This window comes from Globicephala melas, chromosome 20 (assembly GCF_963455315.2).
Source record: "Globicephala melas chromosome 20, mGloMel1.2, whole genome shotgun sequence".
Classification (NCBI taxonomy): domain Eukaryota; kingdom Metazoa; phylum Chordata; class Mammalia; order Artiodactyla; family Delphinidae; genus Globicephala; species Globicephala melas.
Genome location: NC_083333.1, coordinates 16,782,206 through 16,810,026, shown reverse-complemented (window position 1 = coordinate 16,810,026; position 27,821 = coordinate 16,782,206). Strand labels below are relative to the sequence as shown.

At 44.3% G+C, this 27,821-nt stretch overlaps 1 protein-coding gene across 1 annotated transcript in view; it reads right to left on the bottom strand.

Moving 5' to 3' along the window:
- COX10 (cytochrome c oxidase assembly factor heme A:farnesyltransferase COX10) overlaps window positions 1–26,323 on the bottom strand; it is a 110,545-nt gene extending 84,222 nt beyond the window's left edge. Inside the window, exons 1-4 of the mRNA XM_030861373.3 lie at window positions 26,205–26,323; window positions 20,482–20,615; window positions 18,441–18,762; window positions 4,053–4,177 (exon numbers count right to left, since the gene is read on the bottom strand). Of these exons, the coding sequence (XP_030717233.3) occupies window positions 4,053–4,177; window positions 18,441–18,762; window positions 20,482–20,615; window positions 26,205–26,247 (624 nt within the window). The 5' untranslated portion in view covers window positions 26,248–26,323. The remainder of the gene's footprint in view (window positions 1–4,052; window positions 4,178–18,440; window positions 18,763–20,481; window positions 20,616–26,204) is intronic.
- Between the last annotated feature and the right edge of the window lie 1,498 nt (window positions 26,324–27,821).

Sequence of the window (27,821 nt, the reverse complement as noted above, 5' to 3'; positions counted from 1 at the left end):
TCTTTTAATACAGGGGCACAATTCCAGGAATCTACCTAAAGAAATAGTTGTGGACATGTTCAAAGATTCAGCTACAAGAATTTCAGCTCAGCATTACTTATTTGGGCAAAAATTGAAAATCCCTAAAATGTCAAATAAGGAGAAACCAATTAAACAAATCATGGTATATCTATATAGGACTCTTAAAATCATGCTATATAGCAAATATCGACATGGAAAGACATTCATGACATACTACTTAAAAGAAAAAATATATAGAAAATATACATATTATATATATATCATTTCTGTGAGAAATTAATATGAAGGTATGTGCGTGAAGAAAGTCTGCACAGTAATAACATAAATCACAATGGTAAGTGGTGGATCTATTTGGGTGCTGGGATACAAGCTACTAGAGCAGTGGATCTATTTGGGTGCTGGGATGCAAGATACGAGGGCAGGGATTTTTGCTTTTTCTCTGCTGTGACTCACACAAAACAGTGCCTGGCACAAGGGGACATAAAATAAAAAATGTTACTGTTATTTTTACTTACAGTTTCTCACTGATGTGCAATAAACACTTTATTTTCATCATAATTTTAAATGTTGCTTTTAAAAAGAATAATTCAACGGCAAAACAAAACGTTTTACAAACAGAAATGGAAATAATGCCACCTACCCCACAGGGTTGTACGGCTTAAGTAATAATTTATGTAAATACGCTTTGTAAACTCTAAAGCATTGTATGAATATTAGAAATTAATTATTCTGCTAAGATCATACATTCCAGCATTAAATCATTTTCATAAATGCTTTGGCTGGTAGCCTTTCTCTCAGCAATTTCACTTCCAGTATTTTGTCCTTTAAAAACAGAGGTGCGTGTGGCATTACTTGTAGAAGCAAAAAGTTGCAACCGTAGAGGATTGGCTGGGAAAGTTGTGGCACACCCATAAAATGGAATCACTGTTAAAATTCATCCTGTAGAAATGCACTTACTGACATACACTCTTGACCTTTATTAAAAAAATTCATATATGTGTAACATAAGTAAAATAATCCCCAATACAGCTTATTACAACAGTATCCGTTACGTCAAATAGCCAAGAGCTGTGATGATAATTTTCTGATAATTCTTATCTTTCAACTTGTTAATTCATTCTAATTGAATTTATTCAGCTTCTTCCTTTTGGTCTCTCGTTTTACAAGATTCGATCAGTCAAAGCCATCTATATAACATTTTATCTTCCAGTCGCTGAATTTTATGGATTGCTTTCATCCTTGGAAGGCATTCCTGCTTTCAAGCTGCCCTATGGCTTTAAATGAAGTATGCATATGGTTTACAAAACATGGGTGTAAAATTCCTTTTTATATTGTCATGTTAGTGGTTTCTTACATATACATGAATCTCTTTATGCATTAGTCAGGACTTCATAAATCAGAAGCTAAACCTCATTTTCCCTCCTTAAAAGAAATGTAAGAACTGTTTTCCAACGCTTTATTTTTCCTACTTTCACAAAGAGAGATCACAGAAGCAGGGTACGAATAAGAAATCCTCAGAACTAAATGAATAACAGCTAAGAGAAGTATTAAAAAAATGTGAAATGCTACTTGAATCCTATTATAAACGTGACGGAAGGACATTTTCTCCCTATAGAACTCTATCAGAAGCTGGAGAATGTTCGGGCACACCAACCACACATCTGCATTCTTTCAGTTGAACACCAGCTCCCTCAAAAAGGCAGGAAGGGACTCCCTGGTGGCCCAGTGGTTAAGACTCCGTGCTTCCAATGCAGGGGGCGTAGGTTCGACGCCTGGTCGGGGAACTAAGATCCTACATGCTGCGGGTCGCAGATAAAAAAAAGCAGGAAGCGCTTCCTTTTTGCCAAGGACTCTTTATCTGCTGGTCAAAAACTCAGGCAAATTCTTGTGGCCTTGTGCTCTTCGTTCTGCTTACACTAAAGAAAAGCACTAATGAAAATCGTCTCACATTCCCTTATTTTAATTTTATGAGACTGCTTAACAACACTAGAACTAAAATATTTCCAACGTTATTTAGAAAATACTGTAATTTAAGAAGCTAACTGATACCATAATAACCATGAAATTCGACAGCAGTGGAAACCATTGAGATTTTTAAGTAATTACAAGGCTTCCCAATGAAATCACAGTCCAAGGCAAGAGGAAGGAAGCAATGTGATGAATACAGTAAGATGAAGAAATTATTCATGCGTCCAATAGCACTGATGAAGGGCGGACACCACGCCCAACGCTGCTGCAGAGGGTGTGAGAAAGTTCCAGAAGAAGAGGAGGACGGCTGTGTGCGTGAGAGGTGGGCCAGGCGAGGAAACCAGCCTACGGAGGTGACAAACGGAAGCGACAGGCACTGCCACTTGTCAGCACAGAAAGAACCCCACCAGTTTAAAAGCAACAGAACCCAACTCACCCCCTGCAGCAAACGTACTTCCTACAGACTGCGAACTAACATAGCCATCTAAACTCATTTAAACTTCTAAAATTTCTAAAACCTTGGTTTATGTTCAGCTTCCACAAATTTCTGCCTAAATGTAAATCATTTATTTCCTCCAGATATTTCTTTGCTACAACTGAAGGGTTTTCCCCGCGATGAATTCTTGAACCACCTTTTTCTCTCTGGTGGTGGCGGGAGCGGAGGCAGGCAGCTCCAACTCAAGGCCATTCTGTATTATCTTTTATAATATTGGGGCATTTCTGAACCATTTGATGCTTATTAGTTTCTTGTTGTTTTCTGAGTCTCCACACTTTTGTCTGAAGCCTCTATTTAAAAATCCGTGTAATTGAAACAGAAGACAGCAGTTAATATCCCAAGGATAAATGCAGTTCTTCAATTTTTAAAAGGAGCCTGAAAACTAGAATGTTTTCCTGGCTTAATCTTTTGACCCAGATTTACAATTACATAAAAGTAATAATTTAAAAACTATTTTGAAACCTAGACCCCAAAATAGCCACATAAATCCATTTTGCTTGTACTGCTTTTTATTCCAATTTTCATTAAAAACATGTTCATTGTGAAACCATGACCGTTCTCTTAGCCAGGGAATATGGGAGGGCAGCAAAGGGTAGGAGCAACTTGGAAGAGATGGCATCATGGTTTACAGGAGGGACAAAGGAGCAGGGCTGTCTGAACCTCACTGTAAGACTGTTTTGATGCTTAAAATTGTAACAGAAAATTAACTTCATTTGAAATAGATGGATCCTTCTCCAAAAAGCTGGTAACACATTGTAAACACCACAATGATGTTCGGCATCACCGAATGAAAACACTCATGTTTTTCAGACTACCGACTCACGCATGCACTCAGCCAAGCTGTTTTCCTGCTGGTAACTTGGACGCCAGTTTTAAAACCGTGCCAACTCCTCTTGGGTGTTCTGGTGATGAAAATGACTTTCTTTACGTTTTAGCCAAGACTTTTCCACCACAGCATCTTATGAGAAAGCCACAAGGCTGGGGCACCCCACGATGACCAGGCGGAGGGAAAAAACTATTTTAAAGAATCACTTTGATGTTTAAAATAATACATAATAGGGAGGGGAAGATGCATTAAAAATAATGTGCTAATTAATTTTTTGATATATTCTGACTCCACACACCAAGTTTACTGAACACTGAATTTTTGATTTTTTTTTTTTAAGCTGGATATGCTTGTTTAAAATACACTGTTTTGCATAGTGGTCGTTTAAAACGCAAACAAGTCAAACCAAAGAAAGAACAGCACATAATAATGTAAGCGCAGGGGAATGTACCTGAAGTGGGTAAGAGGAGAAAGTCTGACGGCCCTAAAACACTTCCTAACCCCGAATCCTGGTCATTTGAGGCAGATACTCTAACACTCTCTCCTCTGAAAATATATGAAAACCTTTCGCCTCAATAGAAAAGACAAATTGATTCTGTGTCCCAGACCTTGTAGGACACAGGTTCACAGGACCTTCCCAGTTACAGGTGCAAGCCTGGAAGGTTTTTTTTTTTTTATGTGACAATATCATCATCTAAGAAGTAACAAAATCGTGATCCAGCTGAAAGGTGACACACTGACCTGATTGATGGAGTTGGCAGCGCAGGAAGCCAGGCCAGTTCCGACAAAAGTCAGCAGGAAGCAGGGCCAGTCAAAAGGTGCTGGGGCCAAGGCAAATCCGGCTGAGGTGGTGCTGACCACAAGGGCTGCAACACAGAAACAGAGCAGAGCTCGTCACCACGCAGGGCCAGACGGTAACGGCCAAGCAAGCCCCCTCCATGTGAAACAATCCACTACAACAACATGACCTGTAGGCTGATCTTTCATTAAAAAAAAAGTTTTACAAAACATTTTTCTGATTATAAAAACTATATGTGTTCACTATAGAAAAACGCCAATTTTCCTTTAACTCCATTACACTCAAAAGTGAAAAATAAGATAGGTATTTCAGATCCAGTCATTCACTTATTCACTTGACAAACATTTACTGCACACCTAACCCACAATCGGTACCGTGCTGGACATTAGGCATTGTTCTGAGCAGGTCAGGCTCTTTTTTGCCTCAAGGTCCTTGTACTTTTTGTTCCCTCTGCCTCTTCCCATAACTGGATCCTTCTCGTCCTTCAGATCTTGTCTTAAATATCACGTCTTAGGGAGAACTTCCCTGACCATCTCACGTGCGGGAGGCTCTCCCCAGGTACATCACCCTTCAATTTCCCTCCTGGTACTTGTCACACTCCAGCGCCTCCATGGAATATAAGCCCGTGGAGGCAGGAGCCCTAGCCATACCTACCTAGCAAGAGATGCGCAAAACTCAAGCAGCACCCTCCTTTGCAGAGGCTTGTCACTCTTTCCAGACATCACAACATCAACCGCTAAGCCTTACAACAGGTTGTGTTCTAGGATCAGTCATCTTGTTTTGCACAACTCAGCAGTCCTGAACATGGGTTCAGTGGCTCCTCACGTGTCACCCCACGTGTGGCGACAAGCCAGGACTGGGAGAAGAGTTCTCAACACCCAGGCTCCTTCCCAGCAGTACCCGAAGAACAAAGGGTCCATGGTGTCAATGCGGGAATTCAAAGGAAAAGAGACAGCAGGGTTCTCCCTCTCAAAGTGGAACTCAGTAAACTGCTTCTCTCCATAGAGTAAATCAGTTGAAATAATTCTTGACTCTATTTTGAGACCTTGAATCTTAGACCAAAAGTAGACTACTGGGCTTCCCTGGTGGCTCAGTGGTTAAGGATCCGCCTGCCAACACAGGGGACACGTGTTCAAACCCTGGCCTGGGAAGATCCCACATGCCACGGAGCGGCTAAGCCCGTGCGCCACAACTACTGAGCCTGTGCTCTAGAGCCCGTGAGCCACAACTACTGAGTTCGTGTGCCTAGAGCCCGTGGTCCACAACAAGAGAAGCCACCACAATGAGAAGTCCGCGCACTGCAATGAAGAGTAGCCGCCGCTCGCCGCAACTAGAGAAAGCCTGCATGCAGCAACGAAGACCCAACGCAGCCAAAAATAAACAAATAAATTTATTTTTAAAAAAGTAGACTACTTATAAACATCTATGGTAAGTTAAAAGAGTGTAGAAAATCCATGATAACTTTCTCAATATATAATTAGTAAAATCTAGAGTCACCAAAATAAAAAACAACTTTAGATGTCTCTAAATATCCAGGTCAATATTTTGTATTGTGATTTATAAATAAGTTTTAAAAATCAATTACCACCATAGTGGAAAAGATAGCAACATAGTCACTGAACTGTCAAGCTAAAAATACTGTAAAAAGAAAATTCACTTTGTTTAAAATTGAAAAGGGTATGCAGACACACAAAAGCAGTGTTTTTCTTTTTATTTGCCCCCAGAGCATGACTGGGTAATGGACAATAAACACAGAAAGCACATCAAATTTTTGACTGATGGGTCAAGTGGTAAGTTGAGAAGAGACAGAAAACAGTTTACAAAAGAATGACAGAGAGAAAAGGACAATTTTTTTTTTTGGTTTTTGGGGTTTTTTTTGTGGTACGCGGGCCTCTCACTGTTGGGGCCTCTCCCGTTGCGGAGCACAGGCTCCGGACGCGCAGGCTCAGCGGCCATGGCTCACAGGCCCAGCCGCTCCGCGGCATGTGGGATCTTCCCAGACCAGGGCACCACGAACCCATGTCCCCTGCATCGGCAGGCGGACTCTCAACCACTGCGCCACCAGGGAAGCCCAGGACAACGTTTTAGTAAGACTTAGCAATGATTAAATTTACAAAATGGAAATACTGCCTCATTTAAAAATATACAAATTGTAAACGGTAATACACATTAAAAAATGTGTATTTTTTTATAACACAGGGGCCATTATTTTTTATAATACAGGGGCCAGTATTACTAAAAAGGAAGAAATCTGAATTTTGTAACACATTTCTAAAAAAAAGATCAAAAGCTAACAAAGAATGTATTTATACTTACTTCATCAAAGCAATTAATTTAAAGAAAGGAAAAGAAAATTGATAAATTGTAAAACTGACCAAAGCAATACTCTCACACAGCACTGCCACAATGGTAATTAAACTGTTCATTGATTTCCTGGGATTCATTACATGGAATCATTTTGCAGCACCAGGATCTCATTAACAGTGAATGTAATATATTCTTTCATTCACAGCACTTGAAATTATATTTTATTTGGTAATCTCATATTGTCCCTTCACAAATAAACATAAAATCAATGTTGCCAATGAAGTGTGACCCATCCAACAGAAGCCCAGAAGCGCTGTCCTGCAGGCCCAGGGGTGACTCTGGAGGTCCAAGGAAGAGGGATACCCCTACCCCGATGCACCCACTCCCACCTGCCCCTGGCTCGTGGGTGGAGGTCCAGCCCAGCCACAATCACCGCCATGCAGAGACTCAGCAGCCACCTAGGGAGGTGCATGGTGACAAAGGCAGCCCTGACACCTAGCACAGCTGCAGCTCTACCCACAACTCTTTTTGGAACCATCAGGCTGGACCTAAGACTGGTCAGGGCCACGTCCTGCCAGATACCGTCGCTGACAAGGAGTGACCAGATGCGGTCTCTGGTCTGCCTGCCTCCTCCAGGGAGAAGCTCTCTATAATTAAAAACAGGTTGTTAGATTTTCAAACGGTCGCAAGCAGGCACACCCTGGCTGGCCTAGAAGAAAGCAAGCCTCCCCGTGTGAGCTACCTGAGGACCACATGGCAAAGAAGCCCAGGCGGCCGCTAGGAGCAGAGTGGTCCAGGGACCTCAGACGCAGAGATGCAAAGGTATGAGTTCTGCCAGCGGCCCCCGAGCCCCAGGGGAGAAGCACGGCCCCGGCCCACAGTGATTTCAGCCCAGGGGGACCCTGAGTGGAGGATCCGGCCAGGCCACACCTGGACTTCCGACCTTTAGGAACTACAAAGTAAGAACCTCGTGCTGTTTTAACCTGCAAAGTTTGTGGTATCATGGTTTGCAGTAAGAGAAAACGTGTGATACTGTAACAAGGGTGGCACTTAAGGAAGACTAGACTTCAGGACACAGAGGACTGACCGGAGTGGGGGAAAGCTCGCTCAGGAACCATGCAAAGGCCACTGCAGGGAACCAGGTGGGCAGGGAGAGGACCTGGCAAGGGTGGCGATGGTGCAAACACAGGTGGCGTGAGTGATCTTAAGGCAGTGACACGGGCCTTCAATATGGAATAAGCGGAATGGGTACAAGCAGAGGAGCGAAACGCAATTCAGTGACTCCAAGAATAATAAAGCCCTAAAAGGTCAGAGGGAATTTAGGGTCAACTAGTCTCATCTCTGTCCTGATGGAGGAATGGACACTATCCCTGGATCTGGCAACAGGAAGCAGTTTCTCCCCAGGCAGCCCTGCACAGAAGGGCTCCAGCTGTCGGATGGGTCTCTCTCTCTCTCTCTCCCAGATCAAGTCAGGACGACTCCCTCTGGATAGAACCCTTGTCTCTGGAGCAACACCGAGTTAACCTCTCTTAGTACAACCTTCAATCATGCAAATGCCACTACCCACAGCCTCTGTCTCTCCAGGCGTACTGTCCACGGGACCAGCCACGCGGAGCCTCCATGCTCCTGTCCACACTGAGGGACACCTTTTAGAGAAACACTAGTTTCTAGTATAACAAAAGCACTCAGCACAGTGCCTGGCAAGTAATAAGGGCTTAATAAGCAGTGCTCTTGGTAATTATTAAAATGCGCTTCAAGATGATGTATTTTTCCAGCCACTATGCTTAGACTTAATATTTCAAAGTGGTGTCTTAAGGAACTCTGAGAAACAGCAAAACACTTCACACAAGCTCCACGCGCCTCTGTCTTAGAACGTCCAGGGGAGTGCCCGGAGTGCAGTCCTTAAGAAATGTGGACTAACCATGATAGTGATAAAAACAAGACTTACATTTGTGAAGCACTTTGCAATGCCAAAGTGCCTTTACATTTATTTAAATCCCGGAAACACTGCACTTATGGGAAGAAAACATGAGAACTTTCACTTATATTTGACTTCTCAACCCTCTCTTTTAAAACACACTTTGTATATCTTAAAATGAATATAATACATTGGTGTAAGAATACATGAATTTTACTTACAAGTAACTTTACATTTTTGTTATATATGACATATTTATATACAATAGCACAAATATTTTATACATATACACACGTGCACTTAAAACTGTTTTACTGATAAAGTACACGACTAACAAACTTTGCAGAAGCTTGCTCTAAAATGAAAAGCAAGGCAAGCATTGGTGGGTATTACGTCTGATTTTATACACGGAGATCCAGGCGTCAACCAGCGGCAGTGAACGCAATCTACCGTCTAACCCAGAGTCATACGCTTTAGGCACAATATTTGGCTCTCTGCTTTATGGGATGTACTGTAGCAAGTACTCCAAAGACTCATTTTCAGAAGAAAATTCCGCTAAAGGAAGGGAAGATATGCACACGCACCACCCAGCTGATGACAAAACCACCACCAGGCCAGCAGGGCTCGCAGGACACCGCGTCCCTGCGCATAACCCACGACGCCCCTGCAGCACGGGTCTCAAGGGGGATGGCCACAGGTCCCAGAGGAGGGAGCCCCGCGCTGCGGGGACGCCGCCTGCACGTCCTGCGTGCACGCATAGCCAGGCTCCCCAGCTCCAGCTCGCAGTGTGCTTTCCAGGGCAGCCGGGAGCCACTGAAGGGTTTCGCCTTTTCCAATAAGCAATAGGTTTTCCCGCAGCAGCAGCTTTGTCAGGAACGATTTTTTTTTTTTTTTGATAAAGGCTCAATACTCTGAGAACTGTTGGTCTCTGAGCGTAAGCATAATGGAGGTGCTTTCTCTTCTGACATCGTCATTTAGAAATAACTCTAACGATTATATTAACACACTGGTCATCTACATCCTGCTTTATCTCTTTCAAGGCCTCGCTATTTTTCAGCCCTGGCCCCAAAAGAACTAAGTGAAAAACAAAACTCCAATAAGTCAATTTGGATAGTTATCAACTCTGATAAAAGATCTGCTCAAAAGATTGAAACCACTGGCTAAATGAGAGTTTGAGATTCTCTATAGATTTCAAATTATCCTTGTGATCTATTACATCTCATTATCCTTGATAGCAGATACCATGCAATATTATAACCCAAATCCTACAAGCCTGTGATGAATCTCTTGAAAGCTCTTTTATGTACAAAGCTGCCCAAGAACAGGCGGTTAATGAATTTGTACGTGGTTTTGTTCACCGGTGGCTCCAAGCAATGGAATGTTTTTGTTAGCAGATCTCAAAGTTCAAAATTATACAACTTAATTCAGAGGCAAGAATTAAGTTTTTTCTGATTTTCAGACGAGCATGTATTTTTACTTGGTAGCTGTACTTAATGTTTCTTCCTCTCTCTTCATTTCTGTTAACACCGTAAGCTTCAAATGGTTCAATGTCTAATTTAAGAGTTTTTAGCCTCCACAGCTTGGCCGTGTTCCGCGACCGTCCCAACAGTTATCTTACCCACACGTGTACGGAGGAAGGTGGCGACTTCTACGCTTATTGTTATGTTCAGATGAAAAGTCAATTGATGAGAGACACGGTACTTTCTTCTCAGCTACATTAAAGCCTGTCAATCAGGGGGTAACTGATTACAAACCATAGCCACTTCTGGTTAAAAGATAAAGACTTTTTAGTGGAGATTTTTAATAACACAGCTGCAAAACTAAGAACTTGCCGGGCCTTCTAGTTTTCCCCTTTCTTTTTTTCATACTCAGTGACCAGAGCTGGTCTTAAAAATCCTAAAACCAAATTAAAACCCCTAACTTCAAATTTACTGAGCAACACTGTTACCAAAAGGAAACATTTAAGTACAGTCCCGAGGAAGCGCTGGGTTTGCACCCAAACGGCATTCAGAAAAGGAAGATGAAATTGCTATCAGGTCGGTGACACACATAAATAAAACACATAAATAAAAGCTGTTTATATCCAAGTTAATTATGCAACACCGAGTGAGGCCCTAAGAGTATTCTTTCAATCACAGTTTTTCCTTGAACCATAAAAGATTTTCTACTTTGTCGTCCTATTTTTAGTTTTCCTTTTCAATAAAGAAATTTTTCTTTTCAATATACTTCATAACCAACACTTTACAACCTTTGTAACTAACTAAAAAACGTTTCCATAAAACTGATGCTTATCAAGCTTTTAAGAAGTAAAAACACTTTTTGAAAAATGAGTTTGGCAAGAAGAAACTGTTAGTTGAGCACTTTTCATTAAAATAACGAAGATTTTTCTCAGTTTCCTATCAATGACAACAGGTGAAGGTGACACTATACAAAGCAGACAGAGGAAATCTAGGGGCCCCAGGTCATCTAGTTCAAGTACAATACTTTTCAGTCACCACTAAACATTTCAACTATTATATCACAGTAAAATAATTATTTGTAATTAAAAGGCTAAGCTGTTCCAAATTCTACAAATGGTGGCAACAGAGTTCATTAGTTTTCTTTTTTTCCCATCGAGCTTCTGCTTTTTGAGCACCTATTATGGGCAGAACAGGAACGAGGCCCTGGCAATGCAACAAGGCAGGAAGATGGATGTGGTCCCAGGCCTCCTGGTGCCCACAGGCTGGGGAAGATTCAGACAAGCCAGCAGGCATGGCCACAGAGCGTGGGAGCATGTCAGAGGGTGCAGTTGCGGACGGATGCCGTGAGGGAGGTGAAGGGCTCCCGACCGAGTGCCCGCTCACACTGAGCTCAGAGGTGTGACCGAAGGCTGAGGAGGAGCTGGCCTGCGATGGGGAAGCGGGGAGACGTGACTGCGAGAGGCAGGGCGACGGCAAGGACAAGGCCGCAGGGTGACGGAGCGCCAGACAGACCTACCCTCCTCCCCTGCCCGTGTGAATACAGATAAAAAGCGGGCCCCTGTATTTTTTTTTTAGCAAATCACTGATATGTTAGCACTCCTCTTTTCATTCTTAACTTCCCAATTCACTATCCACCCCCTTAAGATATAAAAAAATAATGGTATTGAGCAAAAACTACTTTTAGTACTTAGAGATAACCCTGTAACATTCTTTTAAATTCACTTCTGTAAGTTTTTCGTTCCTTAATCTTAATAAATGAGATGCTACCATGTTTTGCTTTGAACTGGAAACCAAGCCCTTGATAATACCCCCAAGTGCTAATTAGGCACCTGGGCATTTCTGACCTGCAGGGTTGGGAAGCAATCGTCTCGTCTCCTCCAGAGATGCACTAACCCGCCCTCCACAGAGGAGGGAGGCCTGCTTGCGTTTGCAGAGTCTAAGAGGACGCCCAGGTGCCACGGTGATGGAGCCGTCCACTGATGGGGGGGAGGGTCGGGGGAACAGGCAGAGGGGAGAAGAGGCAATGACAGGTGAGAATTCAGATAAATTCGGTTTGCAGGAAGTTGCTGAGTTCCCACTTGATGAGAACTAAAGCTCTATTTTTTTCTGAAATGGAAAGCAAGGTAGTTTGCTGAGAATGAAGATGAGGTGGTACAGAGGTGGTGAATGAGTTCTCCAGGTAAGAAGAGCTCCTCAAATATGTTCTGGGGACCATGCCTACCAGGGCCCTCTGTTAAAATACAGATTCCTAGGCCCCATCCCAGACCTTGAGGGAAGGGGCTTATGGAGATGAAGCCCAGAAATCTGCATTATAACAAGCGATTCGAGGAGTTTCAGAACCACTAAAGATAGTGAAGTCCCCTAGGTCGATGATGGAATTTGGGGTGAGGAAGAAAACTTAGGATGCCAAAGCCTTCAGTGACTGTTAAATGCAACAAAGAAAGGAAAGAGGAAATTCCATGGGACCACCTGGCTCGTTCCCTTGTTTAGCTCAAGTTTCACTGTCAACCTAAAACCTACACTTGTCAAGGTAGTCTTGGGCTGGGTGGCCTTCCTCACTGTACAGTCCAGGGTTGACAACTCCCCCGCACAAACTAGGAGTCTCAAATGTGTATCTGATTATCAAGACGACAGGGAAAGACTGCCGACAGATGGCTACACGTCCACAACCACCACTGGGAAAGTGCATGTTGAGGTGGCAAAGCAGTCTTCATTTAAACACGTTACATGTGAAGTGCACGTGTGGTGTAGTCCCAGAGCAGACCTAGGGGTGCTGTTCTATTTTCTTTGGAAAACTGGGGGTGAAGAGGTGGGCAGCCCTGCATCCTCTTCCTGGGAGGGGATACACTGCATTATGAGACAGCCCGGGGGGTGCTGTGAGAATACAGAGAAGCTGGATACCGACAGAGTTGACTAGGCTGGACTTCAGATGCTTTGGCTTTTTAAATGATAGAGGAAAGAATTTTTTACAACCTCCCTTTTAGCTGTAAAGCCATGCTGTACAGTCCTGGCCAATGAGATATAAGGAGACATTCCTATCAAAAGCTTCCCTTCCCAAGTAAAAAGGCAGCACGGCTTGAGGGCTCTTAGTTCCCTAACCAGGAATCGAACCCACATCCTCGGCAGTGAAAGTGTAGGATCCTAACCACTGGACCACCAGGGAAATCCCTAAAAAGGCCAAGTCTCATAAGGAGGCTTCTGCTTTTCTACACCATCCCCTTTCTTCATTCTTTCTGCCTGGAACATAACATGATGATGGGGGAGTGGCAGCTATCTTGTGGTCTTGAGGACAAAAGCCACAAGCTAATGACAACAGAGCAAAAAACAGCAGCCAGCTATGTAGACAACATCCTTGAGCACTAGTTCTGGGCTCCTAATTTCAGACTCAAGAGAGTAATAAACCTCTCTTGAGGTTTATTACAAAAGAGTAATAAACCCTTTATTTGCTTAAGTCACTGCTCTTCAAGTTTTCAGTTACATGGAGCTGAGCCCATTCTCAACTCATAGCTTTTTCTCCTTCTCTTCTTTAAAGTCGTCAATGTTTTTTTGAGAATGATTATCATCCACGTGAAATTTATCTCTACATTCTTCGAGCATCTACCACACCTCTTACACTTACAATCAATCCAAATAACATCAAACTGAATTTAAAACAATTATATCAATAGAAAACAGAATAGCCGAGATAAATGCATTTTTCATCTAACTTAGAACACTGGCTGAGGCATCTACGTGGCCCACTCCTACCAGAAACCAAATGAAATGATGGAATAAAAATGAAAATTGGAGAAAAACCTACATCAGCAATAAATTAAGTAAAGAGAGGATACTAAAACCCTCAAGAAATGTTTGTTAAATACAGTGCAGATGAGTTGAAATTGAAGACAGTTGCTGAGAGCTGACTTATTACTTTCACTATTTGAATAGTAGAAAATTAGACTACCTTAATACCAAGTGGGAAGAAAATGGATAAATATGGGAAATAAAGGCTATCTGACGGGACCCTGTCTTCCTGGCTGGTGTGGAGGGTGAGGGGCCAGAAGCAGAGGCCAGGGTGGACCACGGCGACATGGACCCACTTCATGCAACAGCAGGACTGTCTGGAGGCAGCTGCATCACAGGTGGAGGGAGAGAAGAGCAGTCACACCAGAGAGAAAGCAGGGCCTGGCCCAGACGTACTTCTCACAGAGCCGAGGCAGAGATGAATCTGAGGACCTTAACCCAAAGAGCAAGCTCCACACCAACACTGCTCCTGCACAGCGGGTATGCCCAGCAGGCGGGGGCACTGGGGCAAAAGCTGGGCACAGACACACTGTGTGCTGAGCATGGAAGCGGATGGCACGAGAAACCAGACTTGGGAAAAAGTAGGATGCTGGCTCTGTGGTTTCAAAAACACGTTGGAAAAACCTTTTCAGAGAGAAAGTTCCCTTGCTGGTTGCCTCTGTGTCTCCTTTGGGCCACAGGAATGTTTTACCAGTAATGGAAACTGAGAGCCTCTATCCTCAAGCTTAAAATGCAAGAGAAGTCCAACAACACCACGTCAAACTGGGTGGTAGGTTATCATGTGCTTTTGTGTCTTCAGACAACACTACTTATTAAAAGAGAAAGTCATCAAAAACAGGGTGAGCGCAGGGACACAAAAAGATATGCACAGAATCAGAATTTTTTAAAAAGTACAGAAAGCATTTACATTATGATCTTACTTTTGTTTAAAAAGCAAAAATATCTGAATGGCATGTATAGAAAAACATTCTAGAATACACCAAAATCATCAAAATGGTTATTATTTTGAGAGGGTAGACTTATAAGGAGATTCCATTCGTCTTACTTTTGCTTATCTATTTGTTCTAAAAGTAAACACTTACTAATAAAAATAGTGCTTTAACATTTAACAAGTATATAAATATTAAGGTATTTATTTCAAAATATATATTAAAATTTTAAAAATTAAAATTCTACTCAACTAATATTTTTATGAAAATGGGAAAAATCCTTTACGCAGTATCTCAGAGCTGATGATTACAGTACGTTGACTTTTAAAAACTACAAGCAATCTAAAATAAAATTGTATCCTCTATTCTTGTTTTTTTTTTTTTTCCTTTTAATAAAGAGCAGCATTCTAGGTTCTAGGGGAAAAAAAATCTATACACTGACAGACTGTAGTTTATATCAGTTCCATGGACAGCCTAATCTATTGGTTCCAATAAACAATCTATTTTAGTATTCTGGTCTCAGAAAATGTGTTGTAGCTTTTCAGCACAGACATTATTCAGGAAAAAATTTCTGCTTTTTATTGACACATATTAAGTATAAACTCAGCTGAGTCACCAAAGCTTCTTATGATCCTAATCCAAATAAAATTTCTTCACCCCAGTGTGGTCCTTGCAACAAACTCCAAAAACATATTGTAAATAGCTCAGCTGGCAAGAGAAACTCAAGGGAGACATATTATTACTTCTTTATAAACTCAGTCTTACTTCCTTTCACAGAAAAAAAATATCTTTAAATGGCATTATCTCCTGCAAACTTTGGCCCAGATCCTGGCATAAATGCCAAAGCATCATCCCACTGCCACCCTCTTATCCTACAAAGGAAATGCAAAGATGTCACTGTGTGGCTCTTCACTTAAATCTATAGTTAGTTATCCTCGGCGTATTTCAGCTATAAACAGAAGGAGGCAAAGAAAGGAAGACTAGTTCTCTAAAAGTGATCACTGACTCCCAGGTATTTCTGTCTCGGCTATCATCAGCCATAAACGAATTGCCCAAGATATTAAGAGTCCAAAAGAAATCAATTTATAGATACCAGGGATTTTCTTTAAAAAAAAAAAAAATCCTGCTGACTCCAAGACGTGTGAATTCAAGTAATAAAATAAACAGGGAGGTAAGAGGTCAAATAAGAGGGTCGGGGTCACCCAAAGGGTGCTGCCTCTTTAAATGGAATAAGCAGAAGGAAATGACTTTAATTCAATTAGCTCATCCAGAAGCCTGGGGCATGGAATATATAAAATGCTCCGAGGACAAATTTACTGCCCAGGGCTTTTCCATCTGTGGCTGCAGGGGAGGCTGCTGCTCTCTGCCCCCTCCGAGATGTATACCTCGCCTGTGCACATCTCTCCTGTGTGGTCCAGAGCCCCCAGATGGCTGCTCCTGTGCCAGTGGTGGCAAGGGCTGCTCTGGCTCACGGGAAGTAAGGCGCGAGCTCTCCCACATCCTCCAGGCCACTGGGGCTGGGCCTGGCCCTCTGCCTGTGCAACCCTTCCTTCACTTTCTCGAAGGGTGGTCCAGGACCACCGGCATCACATCATCTGCATGCGTGCCAAAATGCAGAGCTTTGTGTCCGGTCCCAGGCCTCTGGGAGTTGATCTCAGGGGACAGCAGAAGCCCCGTTTGAACACACGTGCCACGTATGGTCCTTAGCAACTGACACCTGGGGACTGGTAAGTCGACAAGCAACATAAATAGAGCACAACATGCACCATTAAAGAAGGGATGAAGTCATTGCTTTAGATTTCAGACACCATGTTTTAAATACCAAACCCTGCATCTGGAATGCCTATTCAGATATACAGCACTATAAGGTACAGAAAAGGAAAACCAATACAACGTCTGGTATGAAGGGAAGGAACATGTGCCCCCAGCCCCCCGCCAAATGATCCTAAACCAGTTATCATCTTTTCCTATCTGTCCCTAAAGAAATAAGCATTATGAAACAAACTTGAAGACATTATTTTAAATTAATAATTTAAAGTACCTCGTTTGAGACTCTGACAAGAAACATTGATAATTAGTTCCTGACTTTGCAGGCTGTCATTGCTGACTTCCTAACTGCCAAATAAAATAACTTCATAGCCAGGCATCTTAGGAGACCTCTACCATTTAAGTGTTGATCACTTCCTTTATGGACTGGCTTTCTTTTGGCTTCCGTGACAAAGCCACTTCCTCTTTCCCTTCCTCTGACCATTTATTTCCTTGCAGACTCCATTATACACTCTGCGCAATCCTTAAAAGGGGACATGCCCCAAAGTCCTGTCCTTGGCCTTCTGCTCTGGTCACTCTACACTTGACCCCTGGCAACCCTGCTCACCACCACGGCTTCACAGTCAACCCTACACTGAAGACCGCTTGCTCTTCTGGCCCAGTGGTCTAGCTGAGCTCCTGTCCTTCACAGCCAGTGCCCACTGGACCTCTCCACCTGGATATGCCAGCAGCAACTCGAATTCTGTGTGTCCAAAACTGTTCTCCCCCCAAACCTGGTTCTCCCTTCACTGTTCACATTCTTAAGTCTCAACACAACCATTCATCCAGTCTTCCACAGCAGATGGCCCCAAGTTGTCCTAGAGCAGGGGCAGCAAACTCAAGTGCCTGCAGGGGCACCCAGGTGACGAAGTTATTTTATTTATTTAAGAAACAAGTGTATAGGTCTTAACATGGTCTCTTCTACACAATTTGCAGATGTCACCCCATTTAAAACTCAGTATTGACCTAGGAAGTAGGTATCATTATTATCCCTACTTTACAGATGGGTAAACTGAGGCACAGAGATGTATGGAACTTGCTCAAGGTCACTCAACCAGTGAGAGAGAGGATTTGAGGGCAGGGACTCCAGCCCAGAGGTCACTACTCTACGTTCTCTCTCAGAACTGGGCCGCGTGGAGGATAGCAAGGAGCACAGTGCCCAGGACCGGGGAAGGCTTGCTTCCCCTAACAGCAGTTAAGACTCCTTGCAAGTCTGTGTCCTAAACCTTCTATCTTATGGCCCCCAGCACTCCACCACGTCTACCTGAGGTTCTGTTCATTCCACTTCCTTAATATTTCTCTCTCTCTCTCTCCCCCCTTTTCTCCTTAACTCAGCCCCAAGTCATTTCTCAGTTGACCACCACTGATTTGTTTCCCATCATCCTTGCCTCTCACTAGTCCATGCTCTATAGCTGGGGTCAGCAAACTTTTTCTCTAAAGGGCCAGACAGGAAATAGTCCAGGCTTTCCAGGACATAAGTTTTCTGTGGCAATGACTCAATTCTGCTGAGGTAGCATGACACCAGCACAGAACCAACGGCTATGGCTGTGTTCCAATAAAACTTTATTTACAAAATCAGACAAGCTTTGCTCAACAGTGTAGTCACCAGCTTTCTTCGCAGAGAAACAATCTACATTCCCACACATGTGGGACAATCCCAGAGGCCCTACAAGAAGCAAAGCACAACAGTGAGCTGGGAGTCCCAGGGCCCATGTGTTCACTGCCCATCAAGCCCAGCAGTGCAGTCCTTCTTGTTTCCAGAACTGAAACGGAACACATTATCTTACTGCATCGTCACAGGGTAGTAGGTGTGAACACACAAAAGACAAGGAAATAAGCAGGATAAATATTCTGTGTTAACTGCCAATAAAAGAGAGACCATTTTTAGTACAATATGTTTAGGGTAATACTATTTACTATTCTGCGTAAACAGAATTCCAAAAATTTGATTTCAAATCCCAATTAAGTTGAAGAGAGGAAAAATACTAAGAGGGGACCCGTAGTTTCAAAATCATTCCTTTTGGGGCAATAACAAAATTAGCATTTTGTTTAACCAAAAAACAAACAAAAAAAAAAACCCAAACCACTCTCAAGTAAGAATCTGACTAGACTGGAAAAACAAAGTACCTGTGAGTTTGATTTTGGACAGCCGAGCCAAAATTCCTGGCAAATCATCCACACGCAGCTTCATCTCTTTCCACTGCTTTTCTTCTTTTGTCTCTGTTCCCACAGCTATAGAGCCTTCAATTACTGGGGTGGGTTCGAGTTCTATTGATTCTTTTTCATTTGGCTTTCTGGACAGAGACAGGCTTGGGGGTGAAAGAGGTCTCATCTCGTATATTTCGGCTTTGGCCTCATCCAAAGATGCTTTTTCAAGGAAAGGAGATGCCACTGGTTCCGGCTTTGGTTTCATTTGCTGGTTGAAGCTTCTGTTCAGTTGTGTGACATACTGAATAAAAAAGGTACACGTTACTAGGAAACCAAGGCCCAAAATGCTCTTAAATGTTTATTCAGTAGCACCTTCCATCAGTCCAACTTGTAAAATACCTAAAAGATTTTCCTATACCTTTAAAAATACTCACTGAAGTAACTTGTGTTAGAGTGTTACATGGGAATCACTCTACTAAGAAATATGGAGAATACAGTTAACTGGTTTTTCAAATTCTACGGCTTAGAAAATCCTAGGAATTTAAGTTCCTTGAAAGAAAGATAAATTTATTTCATATTCATCTCCCCCAGAATTTCCCTCCATGTAGTACCAGAAACTGGAGGTTGCATATTCCAAATACAATGAAAAAGTTTTCTATAATCAAGAGCCAAGGCAACCTGTTGACTTTCCATGTTCCCAGGTGAACAGTGCATGCAGACGTACTCAGTGGGGGACACAACCCAGGGCTCAGTGACCTTAGGGCAGTGGGTGTGGGGAAAGAATTGGATTTTAGAGTCAGATAATCTCTATTACTTACTAACAAAAGGAGTAAGTATGACTAATATCCTTGAGGCACTTCACAGTTTCATATAACATATATCTTTAGAGTTTATTGAATACATATCTCATCCAATGTTCTCAAAAGTTGTTAAAAAAGACGGATCATTATCAGTATCTCTCGCTTTAATTTTCAGATGAGGAAACCAAGGCTCGGAAATAAACTGACAGAGAAAAGAATCAACAACTAGTTACTTATAGATGCTCCTGGGACTTGGAGCAACCTATCCTGATAACTAGTTAAGCAATTTTTCATTACATCACAAAGACTTGAAATTACATATACTCATCTTAGAAAGGAGTTACAAACTCATGAATGAATTCAGAGCTCTGTTTACATAAAAAAGGCATTAAACATATTTGAGTTTCTCTTCTAAACATCCATTATCCTCGATCCCCAACTTTAAAAGTCTGAACATTTCTGGAAATTAAAATCTCTCATCAAAACAATGTGCTTCATTAAGATTTTAAAAGTTAAAGTGGGCATTTTAAGTTAAAAAAAAAGGTGAGAGAAATGTCAAATAGGACTTCAGAGTATGAATTTGCTATTCTTTCCTGCTTGCACTGAAATCGTGAGTTTTTAGCTGTCGTTTCTTCATCCTATGATTCTTTGCCATTTGAGAAAGTGGCAAATGTAAGTTACCACACTGCCGATACCACGAAGTCGACCTGGACAAAAGTCTACTGAGCTATATTACCAACGCCCACTGTAAAATGCCCAGCAAATCACAAACTCAATTTGTTTGAATCTGCTCAGAAGGGCATGTGTTTAAAAGACTTTTGAATACACTGCTGATGTTAGAAAACAGGAAGGTCACACGGTTAAAGCAATTATTTCTGTATTACTGATGTATTCACAGAACTTTAAAGAATTTAAAAAGTTGCATCATAACAGTTCAGCTTTTCCTAATTGTGGCCTAGTCAAAACATGCCAGCAGTTTTCAATCTTTTCCCAAACTTAATCAATAAGTTCAAGATCATACTTTAAAACTCAGACACCAGAATTATTCTGGTTTCAGTTAAGTATAAACAGAACAAGGGATTAAAGTTGTAGATAAACTTCAGACCACATGAAATAAAAGTCCTTTTCAAAGAGTACTTCTTAAAACTCTTCTTACAGTCCCCTCATACAGGGAAAGTAAAGGCAGGGAGCACAAAGTGAGGATGGCCTTCTCAACGTACCATGTGCCTGAGGAAGTTAAAGTGCTGAAATGTAACCCACTGTTGATTGACGTTCCTGAGAAGATGCAGGAACCTACGAGGTGACTCCTGCAAGGCTCTCCTTTCTAGATACCAGACACATCCTCCTACCCAGCCTGTAATAGAGAGGAAGGGGGAAAAATGTTAAAATCGTTAATACTTCTCACCAAGTGATGACTGGACCTACCCAGAAGCAGAGCCCACACCACGGTAAGCAACACATGAGTGATGGGTCAGAACTTTGAAATGACCTGATCCAGACCTGTGAATGAACGGTATTGATCAGCCCTGCTCACCGTTTAAGTGAGTGTAATTCTCCAGCAGGGCTAGGGAACACTTTCATCTCAGGATCATTAGGCTTTTATTATATCAAATGCTGAAATGACCAAACCATAGATCTTTTTAAGAATAAAATATAAGGCTTCCCTGGTGGCGCAGTGGTTAAGAATCCACCTGCCAATGCAGGGGACACGGGTTCAATCCCTGGTTCGGGAAGATCCCACATGCGGCGGAGCAACTAAGCCCATGTGCCACAACTACTGAGCCAGCGCTCCAGGGCCTGCGAGCCACAACTCCTGAGCTCACGAGCCACAACTCCTGAAGCCCAGGCGCCTAGAGCCTGTGCTCTGCAACAAGAGAAGCCACCGCAATGAGAAGCCCGCGCACCGCAACAAAGAGTAGCCCCCGCTCGCCACAACTGGAGAAAGCCCGCGCACAGCAACAAAGACCCAATGCAGCCAAAAATAAATTAATTAAATTTTTTTTAATTTTTAAAAAAGAATAAAATATAAAACAATCAGTTCAGTCACTTTTTAAAAAGTATAAAATAAGAAGCAGAATTTTTCTCAATAAATAACAGTAAACTGGAAGATATGTTTCAGATTAATATTTTGGCCATGTCAGGTAAGCCAAGGAAAAGGGAGAGGAAATAGCTCTCAATAAAGTATGAGTCTATGAACCTAGTTAGGAAGAAGCTATTTTTGTTGTATCTGAATTTGGCTTTTAATCATTTCTCTCTAAACCTTCTCTCAAACATCAACAAATCCAATGCTTCCATGTAAGGCCTCATCCTGGGCAAGCCTTCAACAGGACCACAGCACAGACCCCCTCTCCACCTTTCTTTTAAGTCTCTCCTTCCATGGCTTCCATGACCCTAAGGACCCGTGGTTCTCCACCGCCCGCAACTTATCAGTTCTCGGGTTCCTGCGGTGGCTCCTCTTGCTGTGTCAGCCACGTGAAGGCAGCTGTGTCGTTGCTGTTCTGAGCACTACATACTGTCTCTGAACAAACGTAATTCCAGGGTAATTGTTCATCTTCAACCCATTTCTAGAGTCACTACGCCTCTTTCCATCTGCTGAGTATCTCCACGTGGATGGGTTCTAGTACGTCTCTGAGAATGTTACTCTCACCCTTATCTTTACTCTGTTCCCTACTGCTGATAGAACCATCGCCTACTTGAGATTCTAGGACCACCTTGAACTCTTCCTTCATCACCTAATAATCATCAACTCCAGTCAACTCGGAAACACTGGTCAAATCTGTCCACTTCTTTCCCTGCCGCTGAGAGATACAGACCCTTGTCATCCCACACTTGGACTACGGTACAGGCGTGGGATTCAAGCCACTCGCCCTGACTTCGGTTAACTCTCTTTCCTCTCCAACCCAAGTCCCATAGAGCCAACGGTTTTCTTCTGAAGCCCGAAATACACATCACCTGCCCAAACCTGTACCTATGACTCGCTGTCTCGGGCTCTGCACTGCACGCGCCACCATTCCAGCTCGTGCCTCTGCGCTGACGCTGCTTCCTCGCTGGCACGGTCCTGCCTCCACCCGCTGCCTGTAAACTGTTGAAGTCTCCTTCAGCTGCCCTATCACGTCACACTGTTTCTGTGTGGCACTTCTTTCTTTCTTTCTTTTTAAAGATTTTTTGTGATGTGGACCACTTTTAAAGTCGTTATTGAATTTTTTACAATATTGCCTCGTTTTATGTGTTGGCTCTTCGGCCGAGAGGCATGTGGGATCTTAGCTCCCCAACCAGGGCTGGAACCTGCACCCCCTGCATTGGAAGGCGGAGTCCCAACCACTGGACCGCCAGGGAAGTCACTTGTGGCACTTCTTAATGCAAATATTTCCATTTGTTTCTGCATCATGTTTTTCAGTTCCTCAGGGGTAGGGACTCTCCTTTCCTCACCTCCGTTACAACAGCTAGCAGAGTGCCTTCCATATAAGAATGAGATGATGTCTGATGACTGGGTCACCCACATCGCTCACCTGGACTGTGGGAAGGAGAGCTATCACCACCCCTCAGTAAACATGGCAATTATCTTAGACTGGAGATAAGTCCCTTCTTCACTGGAATCATACTCTCAACCCTCAGGTAAGTATGAAACGCTTATTTTCCACATACATGAGAATATGTGTTGTCTGTATATAGGTACAGGAAGGAACAGTAGTGTTGAAATCAGGCCACTGATTGAAATTTCCTTTGAATTCAGTCCTCTGATAGTAAGGGTCTGTTATCTATTTATTTGATGCTGCGTGTATTTCCTTTTTTGCCTTGACATTGTTCTTTGGGATAATACAATTTTCAGTATTAAAAGATTATGTCGAGAAGACATCAAGTTTTATTGTTCTGGGCCTTAATTTCAAAACGAGTTTTGAGTTCCATTGGTCCAATGAGAAATGCATGTTCCTGTGAGGAAAACAACCACTTTGGAAAATATCTCTCAAGATTATGTGGGTTAAAACCGAGATTTTACGGGGGGGGAAAAAAACAGCTAGGAAAACTGTACTTTTAAATGATGAAAAAAACCACTTCATTTAGTCAAAACACGTCATATCTCTATGAGTCAGTGCCCAGAAATTTAAAGACATTTTGGTCCCATGTAAACAAATGTAGGTTTGAAGATACACATGGCTTATAATAGATGCATTAAAAATCTGGAAACAGGGCTTCCCTGGTGGCGCAGTGGTTGAGACTCCGCCTGCCGATGCAGGGGACACGGGTTCGTGCCCCGGTCTGGGAGGATCCCACGTACCACAGAGCGGCTGGGCCCGTGGGTCATGCCCGTTGAGCCTGCGCATCCGGAGCCTGTGCTCCGCAACGGGAGAGGCCACGACAGTGAGAGGCCCACGTACCGCAAAAAAAAAAAAGAACAAAAAAAAACCTGGAAACATATGATCTTATCCACTATTCATCATCAACACTGAGTCATGATCCTAGGGCTTTTAAAATGAAGTACACATGACTTCCCTGGTGGTGCAGTGGCTAAGAATCCACCTGCCAATGCAGGGCACACGGGTTCGAGCCCGGGTCCGGGAAGATCCCACATGCCATGGAGCAACTCTGCCCGTGCGCCACAACTACTGAGCCTGCGCTCTAGAGCCCGCGAGCCACAACTACTGAGCCCGTGTGCCACAGCTACTGAAGCCCACACGCCTTAGAGCCTGTGCTCCGCAACAAGAGAAGCCACCTCAATGAGAAGCCCGCACACTGCAACGAAGAGTAGCCCCCGCTCACTACAACTAGAGAAAGCCCGCACGCAGCAACGAAGACCCAATGCAGCCAAAAATAAATTAATTAATTAATTAATTAATTAAGTTTTTTAAAAAAATGAAGTGCACAGATAAGAAGCTGAAAGGTCCTGAAAAGTTTTTAATGGCTATAAAATTCTTTGAAGCTTTAGAAGAACAGTCAGGCATGACCCCTAGATACCTGATACAGTCCCTATTTACCCTTCTGCCACCTTCCCCCCATGCTGCTTCCATATCAAGCTCTTCCAGTGGATCTTCCAAGTGGATCATAGCAGGTTGCACAGACCACTTACTAGCAGATCTTTTGGCGATTATGTTCATAGCTTCAGGAAGCTAAGCTGTCTGTTAATTCCCCCCATACCTGCATCAGAAAGATGGGTCCAGCAACAAACCATGTGGACCATATGCAGTCCACTTACTGAACTGGGGAATTCTAAGTAGTCAGGTGGACTTGTCCTATAGGAAGCTGAAAATACAGAACTGAAAGGCAGAAAAGCAGCCAATCTTGAGGAACGCACACTGGAAAAACCTCCCTACAGAGGTAGTAATTCAAGCACTAAGAAAGGATGAGCTCTCTGAGAATGAGTGTCTAGGGTCAGGATCAAACATGCACAGTCGGGGATGGGAGAAGGCAACAAAGAAATTCAAAAATAACTACAGACCCTTTAGATAAAATGTACCATTATGGGGCTTCCCTGCTGGCGCAGTGGTTGCGAGTCCGCCTGCCGATGCAGGGGACATGGGTTCGTGCCCCAAGACCGGGAGGATCCCACATGCCGCCGAGGGGCTGGGCCTGTGAGCCATGGCCGCTGGGCCTGCGCGTCCGGAGCCTGTGCTCCGCAACGGGAGAGGCCACGGCAGTGAGAGGCCCGCGTACCGCAAAAAAATAAATAAATAAAAGTTAAAAAAAAAAAAAAAATGTACCATTATGGAAAATCCCAGTCATACGCAATAGCAGAACACAATGAGCCCCCATCACTGATCCCCCAGCTTCAACAACTACCAAACCTCTGCCAATCTTGTTTCATCTATACACACTCCCACTTCTCACCCTCCTGCCCTCCTTTTGGACCAGAAGAGACCTTGGAGATCATCTAGTTGAACTGTCTCATTTAATAGTTGAACTGTCTCATTTAATAGGCCCAAAGGGAGTCCATCTCCAGCATGGGCCACCAGCAACACATTCGTGACCCATAAGTTATCATCCTAAACTACGGGGGGGAGGGGGGCAAAACAGTTCCCAACCTCCAGTTTAATAACTCCATCAGGAGAAATTTCATTCATTCACATGTAATTATTCAGCACCAACAGTGTACCCCCGGTACTGTGTCGGGCACTGGGGACACAGAGGTGACAGAGAGATACCGTCCCTGCCTGCACAAGGTTCAATCTTCTAGTTAGGAGAAACACGTAATAAACCGGTTATAAATAAATAACTACAGACTGTGCTAACCATCATGAAAGAAACAGGGTGATGCAAGAACAGAGGGGCGGGGGGCTCTCCTTAGATAGGGTGGTCAGGCCTCTCTGAACAGGTAACATTTGAGCTGAAACCGAGCCAAGGGGCAGGTAAGTGCATCCCATTTTCAACATACAGCTGTGACAGGTCCTTGGCGTGGAAGGATTGTATCAGGGACCACGCTAATGGAGAAAGAAAAGTCTGGGGGTCAGGGGGTGGTTGTGGCCCGCTGTCCGTGGTGGTCATCATCTTTATCATCGCCATCAGGACGCTTTATCCTGGAACAAGGCTTCCGGGTTGGGGGGTGGGGGAGAAAAGCACTTGCCCGGTCCTTCAAGCGGGACGTACGAGTAACTTACAAATGGCTAGGACCTAAGACTCTAATAAGCCCAGAGGCTCGTGGAGCCCCCAGGTTCTACTCCGTCCTCTCTCCCGCAGCCTCCAGTCTCTGAAAACTGAAAGAAGCACCAGACATCGCGCCCAGGGGGAGAAGGAGATGGAGACGGTGCGGACCACCGGGGCCCCAGTGCAAGACTAGACCCTAGCTCCGTGGTCTCTTCACGTCAGGCTACTCCAAAAGTCACTTCCCGCACTGGTGCCCCGCCGACCTCGCCAAGGGCTCCCAAGGTTGCAGGTAGGCGGAACCACGGCGTCACACGTGGCAAAAAGAAGAAAATTCCCCCAAGGTGGTGCCCGAGAACGGGCGCAGTACCTGTCATGACGCGCGAAGAAAGAGTATGCGGGGATGCGGCCATCACGCACAAGTCCGGTGGCCCCCCGTGGTCCCCGCGTCCTCTCTCCTCACCGGCTGCTGGGCGCCGCCATCTTCTTTTCCCCGCCCCCCGTGAGAGGAGCGGAAGCTTCCGGTTCGTCACTTCCGGCGGGCGGGACGCGGAAGTGGAGGGCTGTGGCCTGAGGGGCGTTGACAGGCCGCCCGGCTGGAGCGCGCTGGGCCGAGGACACGGGATCTGAGGTACCTTCGCGGGGCGTGAGGAGCGCGGGGCGGCGGATGCTTCCGAGGAAAGGCCGCGCGCGACGGCGGACCTGCGCCTCCCGCCCCGAGGCCGGCATCCCTGGCCGGACCCGAGGGGCCTGGCGCTTGGGCAGGGCCGGCCGCGGGCTGCTTGCGGGCCGCTTGCAGTTATCTCCGGGATACTTTTGGGCCGCCGAGGCGCCGGGAGGAAATGGTTCTGGGGACGGTGCCCCCAGCTTCCAGCCTCATCGGTTACAGCTTTACCATATTCGCTGTCAGATGCGGGGAGCGACGCACGCGGGCTCCTGGCCCCTGAGCCACGCCGAGGAGTCGTCAGGAGCGTGGAAGGTGCGTGCAGAGTTTAAGGTTCCAGGCTCCGGAGTGACCTCTGTATTCCTGGCTCCACCTTCTGGCCTCCTGACGTGTTGAGCAAATGACCTAAGTCCCCCGAACCTCGGTTATGTCGCTGTGCGACGGGGATCATAATAGCATATGTCCCATAAGATGGTTGAGAGAATTAAATGATGCCTCTGCAGCGGGTACCCAGCCAGACGCCTGTCACGGCCAAGAACTGATAAGTTATCATTCGTGTCTGATCAGGAGGGCAGGTTTCAGCACTCCTCCTTTGTTCCGGTTTTGGTGTTGGAGTTCCGCAACTAACAGTGCACTGAAGGAAAAAGATTCGGCATTTGAAAGAGGAGAAATAGGTGACTGGGTTCCAGGAGGGTAATTTCTCTGTCTTCAGTGCTAAGGTGATAGGTGGTCATGTGGGTCATCTCGGCTAGCATTGCCGGGCACGGGGGTACCGAGAAGAATGAGACCCCCTGTGTGAGAGCTGACACGGTACCAGTGGGGCGAGAGGGGTTGTCAGTTAGCAAGGTCAGTGTGATGGGGGTGATGCAGAAAGTGCTTCAGAAACCCAGGTGAGGTAGCAGTTCTGTGTGGCTGGTCAGGGAAGGCTTCGGAGATTTAAACTTGGTACTCAGTTGGAGGAACAGTGGATTTTTCCTGCAAACAAGGAAGGGAAAGGATATTCCCTGAAGAGGTAAACAGCATTAAATACTATGTTAAAAGCTTTCAAAATGCCTTGTAATTTTCCATGTGCTTTTTAGAAACGTTTGGTGTTGACATCCACAGGAAAAGGTAACCTCTTTTGAATAACAAGTTAAGGCTCAAAGAGTTTTATTTGCCCAAAGTCACCTAGCTGCTGAGTTCCAGACCAAGACCAGAACCTCTGATACCTGTTACCACGTGATTTCCACCGTGTCTTATGGCCTTATTCACCCAAGCGTCTTGAAGAGTCACAGCCTCTGTGGTTTGTAAAACACAGAGAATTTCAACCTTGGCTGCCTGTCA